The 18,462-nt window shown below is 41.5% G+C and overlaps 1 protein-coding gene across 10 annotated transcripts in view; it reads right to left on the reverse strand.

Annotated features, from left to right (window-relative positions):
- Positions 1 to 842: 842 nt before the first annotated feature.
- The window catches only part of PSD3 (pleckstrin and Sec7 domain containing 3), a 541,746-nt gene continuing 524,126 nt past the window's right edge, over positions 843 to 18,462 (reverse strand). For all 10 annotated transcript variants that reach the window (XM_084758401.1, XM_084758398.1, XM_084758403.1 and 7 more), the window contains one exon: positions 843 to 8,529. In XM_084758401.1, the coding sequence (XP_084614527.1) occupies positions 8,314 to 8,529 (216 nt within the window). In that variant the 3' untranslated portion in view covers positions 843 to 8,313. The remainder of the gene's footprint in view (positions 8,530 to 18,462) is intronic.

Here is an 18,462-nt window from a genome sequence, read left to right on the forward strand (position 1 = left end):
TGCTTGATTTCTCTCCACCTTTTTTTTGAGACATAGTCTCTCACTGAACCCAGATGTAGGCTGGTAGCCAGCACCTCCAAGAGATCTTCTTATCTCAGCCTACCTTAGCACTGGGCTATGGGTACAGGCATGGCCATGGCCAGCATTTTACCTGAGTACTAGGATCCAAACTCAATGTGCTCATGCTTGTGCAGTGAGTGTTTACAGACCGAGCCATGTCTTTTATGGAATGGTAGGTTATAGTATTATTTACTATTAAAACTATTATTCAACTTGAATGGATAAGCAAATAAAAACATTCTCCCGAAATGATTGAAATTTGTTGTATTTATTTCTTTCTAAAGTTTGTACATTTACATATACCATAATATAATCCTTCACTGTGCATGATTTCTATTACATAAAAACCATTTCAAATGCAATAAATTTTGTTGTCATAAAACAACAAAATACCTTCAACTTATAAAAACACAGGGACAGTTATCTTCATAACCATTTACACAATAGAGAAATGTACTGTATATATCACAGCTTCTATACATATCAGTTGACTCACTTGTCTACAAGGTCTAGGTTTACTTTAATAACAGTGAAATAGGGTAATATTTATATACAATTATTTCAATAAAAATAAAGCAATTGTAAAATGTAAACTTAATTTTCAAAATATTCTTTAAACACTTTAACAATATCCATATAGATTACTGTTCCATCCGAAAGACTACCACCATGAATGCCGCAATTCGGAGATGGCATTTCTTGAGTCCGGTGGGTGATAAGGAACAGATTTTCAGTATAGGGTGTGGTACCGCTAGTTTTCCCAGGTCTGCTAAAGCTGACTGTTTGGCCACTGAGAATGGAGGAGGCTGTTTTGTCACTAGTTGCTTTCACAATTTGTAGGGGCACACGACACCGGGACTGTGGAGATGCAGAAACGACTGGTGGAGAAAACTTTGAAGGTAAAGGAATGTTATGCATTGCCAATCAGTTGGAGCCACAGTAAATACGAACCGGCTAACGGGCTGTAAAAGCTCAGCTCCTGTTTTATCTTAAAAGATACAAACTGTCACCTTTATGTGCACCCCACAGTAACCAAGGCTGACAGCATAAGTTCTTGTGCAAACTTCTGTTCCAGAAGTGAATTCCAAAAACTTGAGGTAGAAGAGAATGCAGGGAGGCATGTCGGCCCTTTGCTCAACAACTCTCACGCGAACAGAGCATTGTTGCGAGCAATTTTATGTTTCTTGACCCTTCTCACAGAAATGAAATACTATCCATTTCTGGAAAATCTGGGAGCAAAGGGAAAGATATCATCTGACACTGAACTCAATGTGCCCATTTGTTTCTTGAAAAGACAAAATGCAGTGTTAGTTTCCAACTGAGGATCCTGTTGCCCTTATATGTTTTCCTCTATGACTGAGTCATTCTCAGGGCTGATATCTCACCTAAGCAGGGTCAAGCCACTGGGGCAGCTGGATTCCTATTGAACCTGGAACCCAGGATAAACCTGCTGCTAAGCAGAAGCCCAAGTGGAAAGCCAAGGAGAAGCTGCAGAGAGGGAGACCCTGCGCTCCATTGCCCGGGGCCAAGGGCTCAGAGCAGTGAGCCTCAGACCTGCTGTGTGATCCTTCATCGAGCCTTGTGGCTGGGACTTGTAGGTGTGTCCAAAGATTTCTGTAGACTAGTGGGGACAATACTGAGCGATACTCCAGAGTTCTCTCCACTCACCAGTGCTTTCAGGGATTGAAGTCAAGGTGGTTTTTTGTTTGTTTGTTTGTTTGTTTGTTTTTTTGTTTTTCATCCTATCACTAGTGAGGCCTGAACTCTCGCCTGCAAAGGTGCGTTCTGTTTGGGTTTCTGTGTATATTCATTCTGAAGATCCTGGCTCATGGATAGGTGCTCAGCTGTTTAGCCTGCTCCCGTGAAAGCTCCTTCACCTCCAGCTGAGAAGCCAGGGCAAGCAAATCGAAACCTGGGGGCTGAGAACGTGGCTTCTCTGTTTACACTCCCCCTTGAAAGGGATGATCTGCACTGTGCTAGTGGCGGGTGCTGGCGAGTTACTGCGTAGAATGACTTAAAGTTGGTGTCCCCCAGGAAGGACATGACAATGTGTCTCTACTCCCATTTTTTTTTTTTTGGTTAAAAATATGATGCCCCTCAGAGTCAGAAACCAGCACTCTATCATTCTTCCCTGGGTCTTGGAACACATCTGTGATACAGTTTCTACCACCTCCATTCATGGTTTCTAGAATACTCAGACCCTCGGTGTCTTAAGGTCATATATTTGTATAACTTACAAGTTTCTCTGTCTCCTTTCCTCTCTCCTCCTCCTCTCTCTCCTCTCTGTCTCCTCCTCCTCCTCCTCTCTCTCCCTCTCTCTCTCCCTCCCCCCCCTCTCTGTACACAGATGACATCCTAGGCATATCAACTTTCAACTCTCTCCTTAAACACCTAAGGTGACAGCTGATCAGTTTTGGATCTCGTAGGAGAAGATTTAACACATACATGATTGCCCCAAGTGGAAAACAGCCAGCTCACCCCTCCACTTCAATTTGGTCTAAAACTTATTCCTAAAGCTTACAAAAGTATCCTAATGACATACAAATTCAATGTGCATATATACTCTCTAGAGTGAACATTATTATCCATGTCAAATGGTTACTTGGCTTTACAACTTCCATGGCTTTATGTTAAAATCCAAACTTTTAAAAGCAACTATGATTTAAAATATACCTTATTTGACTACTCAGTTTCTGAATCAAACGGCTGTTTTCTGCAAATCACAAGTGATTCTTAGAAGGAGATACTCTTGCAGAAGTTCTGCTGATGAGCCACAGAGCCAGCCCACCCATATATAACAAATTGGGAAATATATATTTGTAAAAATACTTTGAGACTGAAGAGTTAATAAAAAACAAAACTCAAGTGTAACTGTCAATACGGGACTGCAGCCTGGAGCTGCAGCTGAGTCGCAGACCCCACAGTCCCAAGTCTCTGACTCAGACATGAAGACATGAGGCAGTGTGCTCAAACAGACACTGCGCCCAACCACACACTCAAACACACTCAGTCGCTGTTTTAAATATACCAAACATGCTGGTTAATAAAACTTTAGTTACTATTTACACTCTATAATATAAGCAATAATGTCAAACAACTAAGGCCAGTGGCTCTTCTTTGGGGAGAGTCAGGAGAAAAAGAGACCTAAGTATAAAAATATTAAATAAAATTTAACCTGTTCCCAAAGTCCTTTTACCTGTGACACTAGCTGTGAATTTGTGCAATTGTGAAGCTGGAATACAGTACCCGGCCTTGGGATGCCCTGATAGATCCCAGTATCTGTGATACTCCTTTATAACAAAGTGGGTAAGGGTGTGGCACCAGGAGAGTGATCTACTCTAAAATATACACCGGTACATAAAAATACACTGGGTACTTACTTAGTTCTTCTGAAAGCTATGTATTTTTTTCTGGACTAATTACAACAATAAAGAACGTGAGCTTGGAAGCATCACACTTTGTAATAAGCCCGAAGTTATCAGCTCAACTTTACGTTTAAGTGCTCTTAATACTAAAGTTGCTAAGACTGCACAGGCTGGCTTTCCCCTGCGACTTGTTCTGTATTTCCCAAACTACAGTGGGTTCTCATTGAATTGCACACTGTACACTTCAATAGATTCACAAGTTTAGTTCAATGTCATTTCTGCCCTGGTAATTCAAAGCTTAAAGATGGAATTTTCTAGTGTAAAGTCTTATTAAAAATGTAATCAAAGTATCATTTGAATTTAAGTTTAATAAAACAATACCACTCTATGAACTCTCAACAACTGTACTATATAATCATTCCTATGAGGTTTATAAACTTTCTTTTCATATTACACTGGTTGTTAAAGACAAAAATAATTTCAACATACATATACCATGATCCACAATCTACACATTGATGCACATACATACATACATACATACATACATACATACATACATACAACTATAAATACCCACAAATACAACATTGGTAGGTGACAGAAAGCATTTCCTTTGACATGTGACATTACTATCTATACAAGTATTTCCCCAAATACTTCAATACAACAGATATACATATAAATTACAAAGGATGCACCCACGAGACCTAAGGAAACCTACGGTATGTACAAGTAACTGGCTGTATTCCTTGCTCTTGCATACAAGTCAGCAAACTGCCATGCAGATTCAAGTATTTACTGGCATTCTCTCCACATGCAATGAGCCAACTTCTGTAAGATGCTCACTGTAGATACAGAATGAGAAAGACCTCAGGTGTCAGCACTGTCAAATGTGAAGGATGGAAAAGTACCTCTGTAATACATCGGGGATTATTTTATGTGGGTTGATAAAGTCCTTGGGATGGCATGATTATAGCAGATGTCAAAAGTGGGCGGGGAGACCTGCTAATCTTGGGGGTTCCCCAGCAGTCTGTCCTGGGTGAATGAGGGTAAGAGGCCCTGGAGCAAGGTGGGTAGGTCTTCCTTTGCATACAAAGTTTACTGGTCTGTTTCTGTCTAAGTAACACAGATGTCCGGAGAGAGGAGCAGCTATGCCCCAGGCCCCAAGTTGTGTTACCACTCTTGAAGCAGGGTCTATGTTTAACTGATGCTCTGACTCCACATGTGAAAACACACTGCCATCTGAACCACAAAGGTATCATTTCCTGCTAAAACCAGGAAGGTGGCTGCTGACCTGGTAAAATCCTGTACCCATAAAAGCTAAACCACAAAAACATACGAGAGTTCAAAACTAAGAAACTTAATGTCAAGCAAGGGTTGACTGATGACAACTAGAAAAAAAAATGCCAAAGAATTAAAATTCCACGTGCCGCTAACTTCTTCTAAGGTCTCTTTCATTTGGAAGGCAATGGAAAACTGACTTCTAATCAAAAAGGCAGATGATGCGCATCTCAGGAAGGTCCTTCTGTATTTCAGAGCATGACCCTTCATCCGTGCTCTGTATGATAAAGGGGCAGAAGGCGAGGGGGAACCAGTATAACTTCCTGACCTCGATTTCCCAAGTAGATTATAACACAAACCTAGATGGACCTTGAGAAAAACGGCCATGGGTTCCTCTTCCAGAATTCTCTCAAGTTACATTTGCCTAGAAAACGGTTGCCATCTTCAGGATGAGGGAAATGAATGACAGCACCGAGTGCCTTCCACACGTCACAAGATCGTTGCATCAGAAAATGACTCCATCTGAGTTACCTATAAGCAATTTTAAAAAGCTACCTGTAACCTATACACTATTTCTACCAGAGGGCTCCCTCACATGCTGGTTTCACTAGGAATAACTGAAGTGCACACAAGTAACCGTTAGCTTAATTGGGCTTTGCAAAGAGTAGATAAATGATAGACAGTTTTAAAAGTACATTTCAGAAACGCCAATGATATGCCAATACAATAAGGACTCTCAGTAGACGTAACTAGATTTTAATTTTTAAAATTGGGCTCCTGGTAAACCTTTTTAAAAAGCCAGCATGTGAGGCAGGGGTGAACCTCAGAATACACACAGATTTTAAAAGTGTGGGATACTTCTATGGTCAGTTTTGCAGCAAGAATGTCATCAAAGCCTTTTGATGACTTATTGAAATTATCAATACTAAAAATCATTACTTAGGGTATTGATGTAAAACAGTTAATGCTTTATCATATGGAGAGGAACTCCAAGCTCCAGGGCGCTGAGGTAGGGTAAAAGAAGGTGTAGGAGGGACAGGATGAAGTACCGTGGAAAGGAGGAAGAACTCCCTGTAACCCTGGGCAACAGGCTTAGAGCAGCTGTGCAAAGGACCACCTCACATTTCTTGTGACTCAGTACTGTGGAGGAAATAGGGTTGGCTATGGACCAAACTGTCAGAGTCTCATCAGATGAGAGAGTGCAGCATCCTTCCAGAAGTCTCAGGGAAGATACATTCTGTCCCCCAGAGACAGAGAGAGCATTCCACTAGGGCAGGCTGGGATTCTGACTCACAGAAGAATGTTACAGTTACTCTTCAAGACAAACAATACAGACTTAATAGTCCACAGCTTCAGTCAGAAGTGCCCTCGTCATCTGACCATCTATAAACAGGTCCAGAGGTTCTGGAGCCAACACTAGTAAGTCCTGTAACAGGAAACGTGGCAGGGCTGATGTTAAGGGTATTTCCAGACTGTTTTCCATGTCAGACACTCCTCAGCAAGGTACCATTCAACGTATATTAGATACTCCAGGTAAGTACACGCAAATATTCTACACAGACAGACGGACACTGTAGACAAACACATTTAAACACGTTAACTGTTCTTCAGCTACTGATGCTCAAAGAGGATGCTCAAGACTCAAAGGTCTTGGGTACCTTTCCCTTCAGGGATTACAAATACTTAGGCAAAAAAAGCAGACAGTGATATTTCTCCTTCTAGAAGAAAGGCAGCTTTGCTTGGGAAATACTGGACTTAGTAGGAAGCTATGAAATAGTTCAGGTACATAGAACCGCAACGTGAACTACCGTATTTGCTTCATGGTTCTGAAACATAAATGAAGTCACTGCCTTTAACCTAAGCAAGAGAGAAGTCTAAGGAAGGTTTCCAATAGCGTTGCAAAATACCATGAAGCAAGTAGCTAGAGTCTCGGAGAGGAGTTACTGTTTCTGGGCACAAGCGAGATGGGCATGTACAGAGGTGAATGGAGTACAGGCTCATACAGGGACCCTGTAACTAAACTAGTCTATCCTAATGACGTGTCTCTATAAACTACCAAGGTTTGTCTGTTTGTTTTTTTAAACAGGCTTTAACTTACTGGAATCGTGCTAGTCATGCAAAAGCAGATGATTCTCTGGTCATGGTACCTTCAACTAGCCAAGTAGAAATAGAGAGAAGGCTTGAGGGGGAGAAAGAATATTCAAATGTCACCCTGTCCCGTTTTGAAGGTAAGCTGTTGGGAAGACAGCGGTTTCAGAGAATACAGTTTCAAGGTGGGAACCAGGAGAGTTTTCAGCCACAGAGGAAGCCCACATTTTATTCCTCTCTCTTCCTCTACAGACAACGCTCCCCTACTTAATACTTTACGTTTTAAAGGGGCTGTAAAGTGAAATCATTTAGGATAGAGGGAAAATAAGAGTAAACACAGAGAAGTCACTTCAGGAGCAATCTTGACAGTGACCGTGTAAGATGGCTACCAAGACGGAGATAGATAAGCTAAGAAGCTGCACTCAGGTCATCAGATTCCTCCATCTTCAGTCCCTATGACCGGACTGACTACAGATTTAGTCTGAAGGGTCACAGACTCTTGATGAAGCAGCTGCATTTGCTCCTTATTTGTCCTGACGTAGGAGAAAATAATTGGGTGCGTGTTGTGGGGGAGGGCGGTTTCCACTTTCGAGATTGTTTTGTTTCGACCAGGAGATGATCTACGCCTGCACACCTATGTAAAAATGAATGTATTCCTGGACGGAAGAGGGTGTCAGTGACAGAGATGATTTCTGATTCCTAGTCTAGACCCCACGGCAGTGAGGTTGTCACATTCCTACAGAAGACCATACACACCCTACTGCTACAGCTCCTGGAGAGCTGATTGCTGCCACCAGCCTCTGGAAAACAAAAGGAGCTCGGTACCAATCCACCCTTGGTCTCCCTTCAGGCAAGATGGCTCCACTTCTGCTTTCCCTTGCATGGCTGGAACAGAGTCCACACCTGAGGCAAACTCCTGTGCCTGCCTAAGGTCTCCAGTCCTGTTGTCTCCGTGCTCCTTTTCCCCCTGGGTCCAGTGCCGACAACAGGGGCCAGGATGGATGCAGAAGTGCACCGCCCCGGGACACCTTGACTGCCAGCACTGCCATTCTTACTTGAGCATCTATGAGCTTTCAACTTCACCTCCGTGACTGGGCGGGGTTTCACATGTAAAGTCTAGGATTTACTGAAGCACAATGCTTGTCCAGTTGTGTGTTTCACAATGAACTAAAAACTTAAACCTAAATAAAATAAAATAAAAAGTACAACAGTTGATCGGAATACATAAAATAACTGTGCAGAAGTGCAAATAAGAGAGAGCGGAAGGAGAAAGGATCTTTAATCCTCTGCCCCTCACAAAAGGTGCATTAGTGATAAAGTTGCCCAAATCATCAAAAGCAAAGAACTCAAGAGCAAAGACACCTGTACAAAAACTAACAAAAATATACAATGTAAAAGCTTACTAATGCACCATTTAGTCTCAGACTATTTTTTAAATATATTCACGGATTACCAGAAAGATCTTGAAAAACCCTATTTTGCTCCATGACCAGTACTCCCTGGCCACGGATGGATTCTAAGTAACTTTTTGCTTAATGCCGGGTGTTTCAGGTCGGTGGTCCTTTCTCTCTGACACGTTGCGCTTGACCTTGGCAGTGACTGGAGACGCATCTGGGTTCAGGGAGGGGCTCGAGTGCGACTTCTTCAGTCCCACCGCCTCGTTTCCCTCAGTGCTCAGGAGCTCCTTGCCTCCTTCTTTCAGAATGCTGACGTAAATTTCATAACGGGTTTTCTGAAGGCAAAATCAGAGAAGCGTGGTCAGTACAGTCCGTAACTGCATGTGCGCAGCACCCTCAGCATGCTGCCATGCATAGCACAGGAGGTTTGTCAATGCTTGACTTCAACCCAAGCTGACAAATGACTCTGGTACTCGTAACTGCAGATGACAACTGACTCATTTATTCAGATAAGAAATTAGGCTACCATTTGCATTCCCATGTGTTCTAGATCCCTAAGGAATGTCCATGTAATGGACAGAGTCCATGCATCCGAGATGCATATGCCCATGAGGGCCTGGACAAGAGCTTCCTAAGTGACCTGGGCGTCACACGCGCTTGAACACTGCCATCTACTCTCTGTAACCCCAGAAGTAGTCCTTCTATGCTTCATCCGCCTGCTCATCCCCTGTAGGACAGGAGTACATTCTAGAAGCCGTTCTGCATTTCTATCACTTTTCCTTTAGGATGAGCCAATTTTCTTTCTCAGACTATGAAGGGTGGTTACCAGGAAACAGGATGGGGCTTGCGGAACTTGGGATTGCTCTCTGATGCTTTTCTCATGCTGCATTTCCTTCATGCCTGACTGTTTTCATAGAACGCCTTCTCTGTTTCAGATATCCCTTTTCTTCCCCATCCTCCATCATCTCTCTTGTGCTCTGCTATTTTTTTTTTCTCCTAATCGCTGAAAACACTGCAGAGGCGTTTGCTTTCTTCTAGCCCTAGCAGCACTGTTTCTGCCCACATCACTTATCTAGAACTGTTGCATTGACATATTGAACATTATAGACTCGTGATCTGAAACATTCTAGTCAAAATATGCTTGTAAGCATGCTTTCTTCACACAAGACGCCCCTGGCTAAGCACGACGGCGTTTCATTTCTAAATAAGAGCATGCCACTTAGAAGGCCGCCCAAACAAAAGATGGCAGATGCTAGGGATCTTTCAGGAATTTTTTTTCTTGTCAGATTAAGGGTTTGTATACATCAGCTTCAAGGGCTACGTTTCCAAGTTATTTTGCTCAAAGCAAGAAGCCTGCTGGCCAATCAATCTTCCTGCCTCTGAGCAAGGCACTGGACTTGGGTGACGACGTCCACTGAATGGCCTTATGCTCACATGAACTTATTAGTCCCACAAAGCACGCAGAACTTGTAACATTACTATTCCTTTTACTCCCAAGGAAACAAAGGCAGGGAAGCCGGAAGTCAGAAGGATTAGGAAGAAAACTTTGATTTGAATCCCAGCAAGGTGACAGCAGAATCTGCTTTGAAAACATTTTTTTTTCTCCAGAAATCACCATATAGACGAGTGTATATTGTAGGAAGAACTCTCAAAGACATTGTTGGTTGGTTGGATGAAAGCTATTCTCAATTTCCTCTTCTTTGCCCCTGCCACCCTGAAGACCGACACAAAGAGGATGGAGAGCAGCTTCCCTAGCCCCGCTAGCAACTAGGAAGGGCCCTGTGATACTCCGGAGACAAAAGACGGTAGAAGTAGACATTCTTGCTGGGAGCTCCCAGGAGAGATTTTGCTTTCTGATGGGAGAGCCAGGCACTGGAGGAGAAGCCACCAGTTCCGTAACCTGGTTCTTTGTAAAAGGATTGAATTACATATACGTGTGTGCCTATGCACCTGAGTGCAGTGCCCGCCCAGCCCACAGGCAGTGATCAGCTCCCATCGCAGGCGGGATATTTGGAATTGAACTGGGTCCTCCTCAAGAGCAACATGCACTCTTAAGCACTGAGTCATCTCTCTAGCCTTATCTTATTGCCTTTCTCTTTTTCCTCATTTGACATGATTCTTAAAGCTGTTACCATGTGATAGGGAATAGCAAGTATGGAGACAAAAGAAAAACATGCTAGGCCTGAGGGAAAATAAAAAGGCAAAAAGAAGAAAAAAGAAAGAAAGAAAGAAAGAAAGAAAGCCTGCTTTTCTGACTCAATGAACGGACTCCAACCCTAAGACTCCCCACATACTCAGATACGTAAAGATGAACCATAACTTTCCATATGCAAGAAGGTGCTATCAGTAGTCCTTATTTGCCACGGAAAATATTACTACTTGATAAATATTGCAATTTTCAGAAAGAAGGAAACAAACAAAACAAACAAACAAACAAACAAACAAAAAAAAAAACCAGAACATGCTAAACAGCGGGCCACCTGAGAGCTTAGCGCATCGCTATTCAAAAAGTCATCACCCTTGCCTATTACCACAACTGTCCTGAAATCAGAAGACCAAACTGGATGAAATCCAAGGACAGAATGGTTCTCAAACCATATTTATTATAAGAGTTTAGTACTCTGGCTCCAATCTGCCCTGGTGGCAAAATTAAAGTTCTGAAGAGATTATTTTTAGTGAGTATATGATTCTGTCTAAGTGACATATAGGCAGCTTAAAAATAGACTCCGGAAGCTGGGGTGCGACACACCATCCCATGAACTGAAGCATTCATGCAGCAGGGGGATATGAAAGACAGTGTTTTGATAAGACATCAAGGGATACAAGGAGAGACAGTGACAGGAGGTGGCAGGGTGAGCATCGTCTATTACTGTGAAGAAGCAGAGAGACCACTGAGAGAATTTACCTGAGAGACACCTGCAGGATGCCATTTCATTCCTGCACATGCTACAGCTCTGCTACAATGCAGTTACCACAAGTAAATCACATGAGTCTGCTAATCAAAAAAATAAAAAATAAAAATAAAGAGCATAGACCAGAGGGATGGCTGTGTGTGAATCTGCTACTCATAAGGAAAGACAGAGGAGAGGGAAGGGTGAAGGAGGACCAGAGAAAAGCGTCATTCTGCTGTTGAGAGAAAGCAAGACAAGGCAGTACAGCAAGCATGTGGACTCGTAAATGGGTAGAGTCCTTTCTGATTAAAGAAAAACAAATCTCTAAGAACACTCCTTTCTCCATTTCTTGCTGTGTTCTCTTTGAGGAGCAAGGTCGTACATAATGACTGACCTCATCTTTGAGAGGTGATTTTCTTTCTTCCTTTCTCAGAAGATATGATTCTCATTGATATTTCTAGGATAAACTAGGAAATGTAAGTTTTAAGCTAACCCTGTATATAAATAGCAATCCAGTGGGAAGAACAATTATACTCATTCCCTTCTTGCCCCCCCCCTTAGTTTATTTTTTAATTGAAATTGAATAGCATCACTTTCTGGAGACCATATCTGGAGACATATGGACACAATGCAGAGAGCAATAGGTCACGCGGAGCCAGGCTCCAATGGATATCCGTCTCCCCTGCACCTACAGCTCAGGGACGTGGAGGAAGAAGGCGCACAAGACCATACTCTTTCTTCAGAAGCATTTTACTGTGAAGTTACACATACTGACTGCACCTCCTCTGAGGGCACAGTGTGACATTACGGTACACGCACACAGTGTGCATGATTAGGTCACAGTAGCTGGCAGAAGCACCACCCCAGAACACTGAACTGAGAGCAGTCGAGCTCCTTTCTACTCTTGTCAAATACTCAATGAAATACTGTCAACTGAGTTATGCTACCGAGGCACGGAGGAGCAGGAACGGTTATCCCTCCCCCTTGTAGCTATCTTTCAGTCCCTACCCCTAGCTCTTTTCCAGGCTTCGGCAACCATGATTCTGTTTTCTACTTCTGTAGCATCCAGTGTTTAACATCTCCTAAGAGAACATGTGGTTTTCTCCCCCTATATGCCTGACTTATGTAACGATGATGGCGCCCAGCTCCATTTACGTTGCCACAAATGCTGTATCCATTCATATCTTATGGCCGAGTAAGACATGCACACAGATGATTATAAAATAATATAAATATAACAATATACATTTTCTTTATTTACTTGTCCATCCATTGATGGGCGCTTAGGTTGAGACTTCTTATCTGGGCTATTATGAACAGTTAAATAAATCCGTGGGTGCAAATGTCCCTCTACTACTGGTTTCAGTTGTTTGCCCAGGAGTGAGTGGGATTGCCTGATCAATTGGTGGTTTTGTTCCTAGGCTTTGAGGAACCTGTGTTGGCTTAATGCTCTTGTGGACTGTGTACAGTTTACCCTTGTTCATTCAAATGCTGATTTCTCCACCCGACTCTCTTGATCAATACTGACAATGCATTGTGATGTTTATTCTAAGTATCTCCAGTTTCAAGTCTGGGTAAACATGTCATCATTTGTTCTCTGTGCTGTCAATAAAAACAAACTAGCCAATGCTGAGCAATAACAGAGAATAAGGTGGGACATCCTGAGTCAGTGAGGGGAGGAGGAAGAGGAGGAAGGAGAGGATGGAGCCAGGAGAAGAGACCGGGCAACATAAAGATAAATGAACCAGGCCTAGGAGATGATTTTAAAGCAAGTATAATGTGGGCAATCTGAATGGGAGGGAAACTATACTAGCATGGAGGTTTAGGATGGAGTAATTATTATTGCCCAGCATTGTGCTATAGGCTAATTAAATAGATCCTGGTCTCTCTGTGTGGTTCGTTACTTGGGTATAAAGCTGGTTAGGTAGTAACCACTGATTTTACTAAAATAACAATTCAACATTAAATATTAAACATTTCCTTCAACAAACCTGCACACAGCATGCCACAATGATTGTAATAGTTGGCATCACCAACAACAGTATATGAGTCTTCTCCTTCTCTCTGCATCACTACCAGATTTTCTGACTTTCTTTTTTTTCTGATAAGAGCTATTTTAACTGGGATAAGGTATCTCATTTTGGCTATGATTTTTCTTTTCTCCAAATTAGTATAATATAAAACATTTTTCATAGTTGTTGGCCATTCGCATGTTCTTTTGAGAAATGTTCAGTCAGGCCATTTGCCACACCCTACCCCATTGCTTTGTTCTTTATCTCAACTCCACACCCACTCCTATTGCTCATAATTTCAAATTAAAATTTTCCTTTTGAGCTCCATATCCATTCTGGATATTACCCATCAGATGAATCATTTGTAAATACTTTTTCATTCAGCAAGTTGCTTCTTTATATTGCTGAATATTTTCTTTGTTGTGTAGACTTGTTTTTTTTGTTTGTGTTTTGTTTTTTGTTTTTTGTTTTTGTTTTTAAGAGACAGGATTTCTCTGTGTAGCCTTGGCTGTCCTGGACTTGCTTTGTATATCAGGCTGGCCTCAAACTTACAGCAATCTGCATGCTTCTGTCTCCAAGAGTGCTGGGATTACAGGTGTGGCCACCGTGCCCAGCTGTGCAAACACTTTTTAACTTAAAAGAAAAAAAAACCTGAATGTGTTAATTTTTAGTTTCATTGACTATGCTTTTAGAGCCACACCACACAAAAACCTTTGCCCAGATCAAACAATACAACCGATATCTCAAATTGTTATATTTTCCTTACATTTTCTTCTCTCTCCCTCTCTTCCTTCCTCCCATCCTCTTTTCCTTCCTTTCTCTCCCTCTTTTATGTACACTTTTTTATTCTTTAGTTTTTTTTATTATAATTAACATTGCATCCTGATTGTTGTCCAGTTCCCATATCTTCCCATTCCCACCTTCCTCCCTCTTCTGCCTTATTCCCCTCCTCTAGACTGCTGACAAGGGGACCCTCCTCCCCCACCATCTGACCACAGCCTATCATGTCTCAGCAGGATAGTCTGCATGCCCCCTTCCCCTGTGTGCCTGCAAGGTCACTCCACCAAGGGTAAGTGATCAAATTGAGGCACCAGAGTTCATATCAGAGGCAGTTCCCATCCCCCGACTCCCCTCAATAACATGGAGAATGAACTGTGACTACATCTGAACAGGGGGTCTAGGTTCTTTGGATGCATTGCCCTTGGTTGGTGCCTCAGTTTGTGCAGGGCCCCTGGGTCCAGATCCACAGGTTTTGATGGTTTTTGTGGAGCTCCTGACCCCTCCATGTCCGTCCATGCCCCTATTCTTTCAAACAACTCTCAACACTGCCCAGAGTCTGGCTGAGTCCCAGCATCTGTCCTGATTCCCCACTGGATGGAGTCTCTCAGAGGACATCTATGTTGGGCTAATAACCACTTATCAGTGAGTATTTACCATGCTTGTCTTTCTGGGTCTGGGTTACCTCACTCAGGATGATCTTTTCTAGTTCTATTCATTTGCCTGAAAATTTCAGGATTTCCTTGTTTTTAATAGTTGAGTAGTATTTCATTGTTTCAAATGTACCACAGTTTCTTTATGTATTTTTTGGTTGAGGGACATTCAGGTTGTTTCCAGATTCTGGCTATTATGAATAAAGCTGCTATGAACATAGTTGAGCAAATGTCCTTGTTCTATGGTAGATGTCCAAAGTTCTCAGGTAAATGCAAATCAAAATGACTCTGAGATTCCATCTTACATCTATCAGAATGGCTAAGATAAAAAAAAGTGACAGCACATTTTGGGGTGGGTGTGGAAAAAGGGGTACACCACTGCTGGTGGGGGTGCAAACTTGTACAAACACTTTGGAAATCAATCTGGAGCTGTCTCAGAAAATTTGGACTACCTTTACCTCAAGATCCAGCTATACCACTCCTGGGCTATACTCTACATCATACAACAAGGACATTTTTAAAAACAAAACCAAAAACAAACAAACAAACAAAAACCCACAGTCTTTAAATGAGCCTGAAGCTCATTAGTTTGCCTGGACTGACTGGCTACCAATTCCCAGGGATCTTTCTGTCCCCATCTCCTGAGCACTGGGACAGCAGCCCATTCCTCTGTTTCTCCCTTTTTTTCTGCAGAAGCTGAAAATTGAACTTAGTTTCTCATGCTTACATTTTGTTAACTAAGCATCTACACCACCCCTCCCCTATAAGTTTTTGTTTGTTATGTTTCCCTAAATGTCTTTTTTAAAACTATGATGTACCAGACTAAAAAAAAAACAAAAACAAAAAACCAACCAACCAAACCAAAAAACCAAAAACCAAACCAAACCAAACCAAAAAACCAAAGCAAACCTACAAACAAACAAACAAAAAACCCCAGCTAATATTTGGATGGTCAACCTTAACTGAAGAACCTTATGAATGACATTTACTAAAGATACTGCTGCTTTCTGAACGGCCTGTTCTTTTTTTTTACAAATGGAACTGGATTTTATTTTATGTTTTAATTAAAAATATTCATGTGATAGCCTGAGGAGAGGAAACAAAGTTAAAAACAAACACAGTAGCTCCTGCCACACCTTCAGGTTCCTTCCCTGCCCCAAGCCCTGGCCTTGGCCCCTGACATGTCTGCATAAGTCTGCTAGGGCATTTTTGTGAAAGCCTATATGCTTTCCTGATCACAGACGATAAACTCAGTGTTTGTAACCAAGGTAGCCATTTTGAAACCAAAAAAAATAAGCATGAAAATAAGAAGCCATCATGTTCACGAAAACAGATTAGAAATTTAGAAAGACTATACACATCCACAATGATAGCATTTAGCAGAATAACCACCTATTTATATGTGTTTAGCATTTAGCAGAGAGTAACCACCTATATGTGTTTTAAAGTGAGAGGTAAGAACATTTATGCTGTTTAAACATTTAGTCAATTTTCTAGTACTTGCTTCTAAAAGTACTTCTGAATAATAAAATAGCACTCACCTTGGTCTCAAGCATTAATGACATCCCTACTGAGTAGCAATGCAATTGTATTAGTGAAAAAATTACTTGGTATGGTGTAACTTTGTTGGGAAATATTTTTTTGAGCAGTCAATGATTCATTGGTAGACTTTACTACTGGTCACAGTGTGGTTACATAATGAACATTAAGTCAGTGGCTATTAAGTCCAATGTTAGTTTTATGTCACTTCCTTGTCTCTGTGGCTGAATACAATTCTCTTCGTCTTTTCTTTTATGTCTACTATATACAGGCTATCTTATGGTTTCTAAGAGAGTCTAAGGTGGTATATGTAAGTTTTAGGTCCCAGGATCTGAATAAAATCCCAGTATAGAGAGCAAGTGGAGAACATTTTACATCATAAAGAAAATCTGATAATAAAGAGTTCTCTCCTTCACTCTACTTTCTCTACATCCTACATTCATTCTGTGAGAAAGTCCATTCCTCCATCTTTACAATAAATCCAGAAATCTATCCCTTTCCACTGCTTCTATCAAATCTGAAGCAAGTACAGCCTCCTCAGGCCTAGACCATTAGTGACTGTGCTTAGTTGCCTCTTTGCTTCCTTCTTTAGCATCCACGTGCACTCTTTTCGAAAGACAGTGATGTGAGACACAGCAAGCTATCACTGCTCAAAATACCCCCAATGCCTCTGATTCTTAAACATTTCTCAACCTCAAACCCTTCAAGTGGCCTAGATACCTCTAATTGTTGCTGTGTGCCACTCCCCGTGCCCCCAACGCCACTGGTTTTCTCTTAAGGAACTCTTGGGGCTACGGTGTACCAGAGGAACTGCCTCCTGGCTGCCCTTGTATATGGGAGATGCACATTCCCAGGGCCTCTTGCACTTTCTATTTTCCACGGCCCCTAAAGCTCTTCACCCACAAATCCATGGAGATCACACCCTACTGTGCTTCATTTTCAGGCTTCACAATGTCACTGTCATACCAAGACCTGCCAAATCTAAAATCATCACACTTCTTCTAATCCCTTCAGTAATTTCATCTCTCATTAGGTCTCCCCTATTCAATAGCCTTCTACTTTTACTTTCTAGAAATCCTTGCTTATTTCTCCCTTGTCACCTAGATGCTTTCACATGAAGGCAAAACCATTGCTTCTGTTTACTAAGAATAAACATTGAACACCCATTGAATGTATGAATGGAAAAAAATATATGTAAGAGAAAATTCACCCCAGTCTAGAAGAAAATATGTCTTTGATATATGATATACATATACAGACTATGCCAATTTTTATAAAATGAGAACAGGGATATAGATATTGACAGTAGGTATGCCTAGTATATTATTAATTCAAGAACCTCTGAGAACACATTACTTTTAGTGTTCCACCATTCTTATGCCTTCCACGAATCACTAAGGTCTTCATGCCAAAGGTTATTTGTTCTCTCCCCATATCTACTTGACCTTGACTATTGAGATACTGTGTGTGACAAATCATAATCAAGGGACCAAATATAAGCTGTCTGGCTGAGACTGAATCCCTCTCTTCAGAGACAGGGGAATAAGGAGCATAAACATCGGTATATTTCATGAGTATGTCCTATGGAGCAGTAACAGAAGAACAGGCTTTATAACCCACTGTATGCTTAAAGATAAAATGAGAAATTGGACTACTATGCCTGGACTCTGGTGCTCCTCATTTGGATAGTGACTTGATCTCATTCTGATTGGTGGGGGCCCTCTAGATGCACAAACACAAGTGCACACTAATGAGATCAAGATTTTCCAAGGATTATTTACATCTACCTGCATGGCCATTCTCCTGTTTTTAAGTAATGTGTTAGGATCACATTCATGGCTTGATATAGACTTGGAAACTAAACTAAGATAGGTCAGGCCCAAGGGCCAGAGAATAGTGGTCTCTTGCCTTACTAATTAATTAGAATGAATTAGCACTAGGCAGACAATAATATTGGAGGATTATACTTCACTGACAAATTTTATAATTGGATGATCCAAAGTGGAATATGTAGGGAAAAAAAGGCAAGATATAAAAAAAAGAGGCTTTCTAAATTAATTTAATATCATGCCAGAAAGTGATCACTACATAGGAAACTAATAGTTTCTGATCAGGGAGATTGAAAATGAGACGGGAAGCTTAAAAATGAGTCCATGGCTTCTTTATCCATTCTTATACTGAGGGAGACTTAGGTAGAAGAATGGATAAAGAAACTGTGGTACATTTACACTATGGAATACTACTCAGCTATTAAAAACAAGGAATTCCCGAAATTTGTGGACAAATGGATTGAACTATAAATGATCATAATGAGTGAGTTAACCCAGAAGCAGAAAGAGTCAAATGGTATATACTCACTTATGTTTGGACACTAGCCCAAGGGGCATGTCCCATGA

Source organism: Acomys minous (assembly GCF_964271855.1).
Source record: "Acomys minous genome assembly, chromosome: 15".
Classification (NCBI taxonomy): Eukaryota; Metazoa; Chordata; class Mammalia; order Rodentia; family Muridae; genus Acomys; species Acomys minous.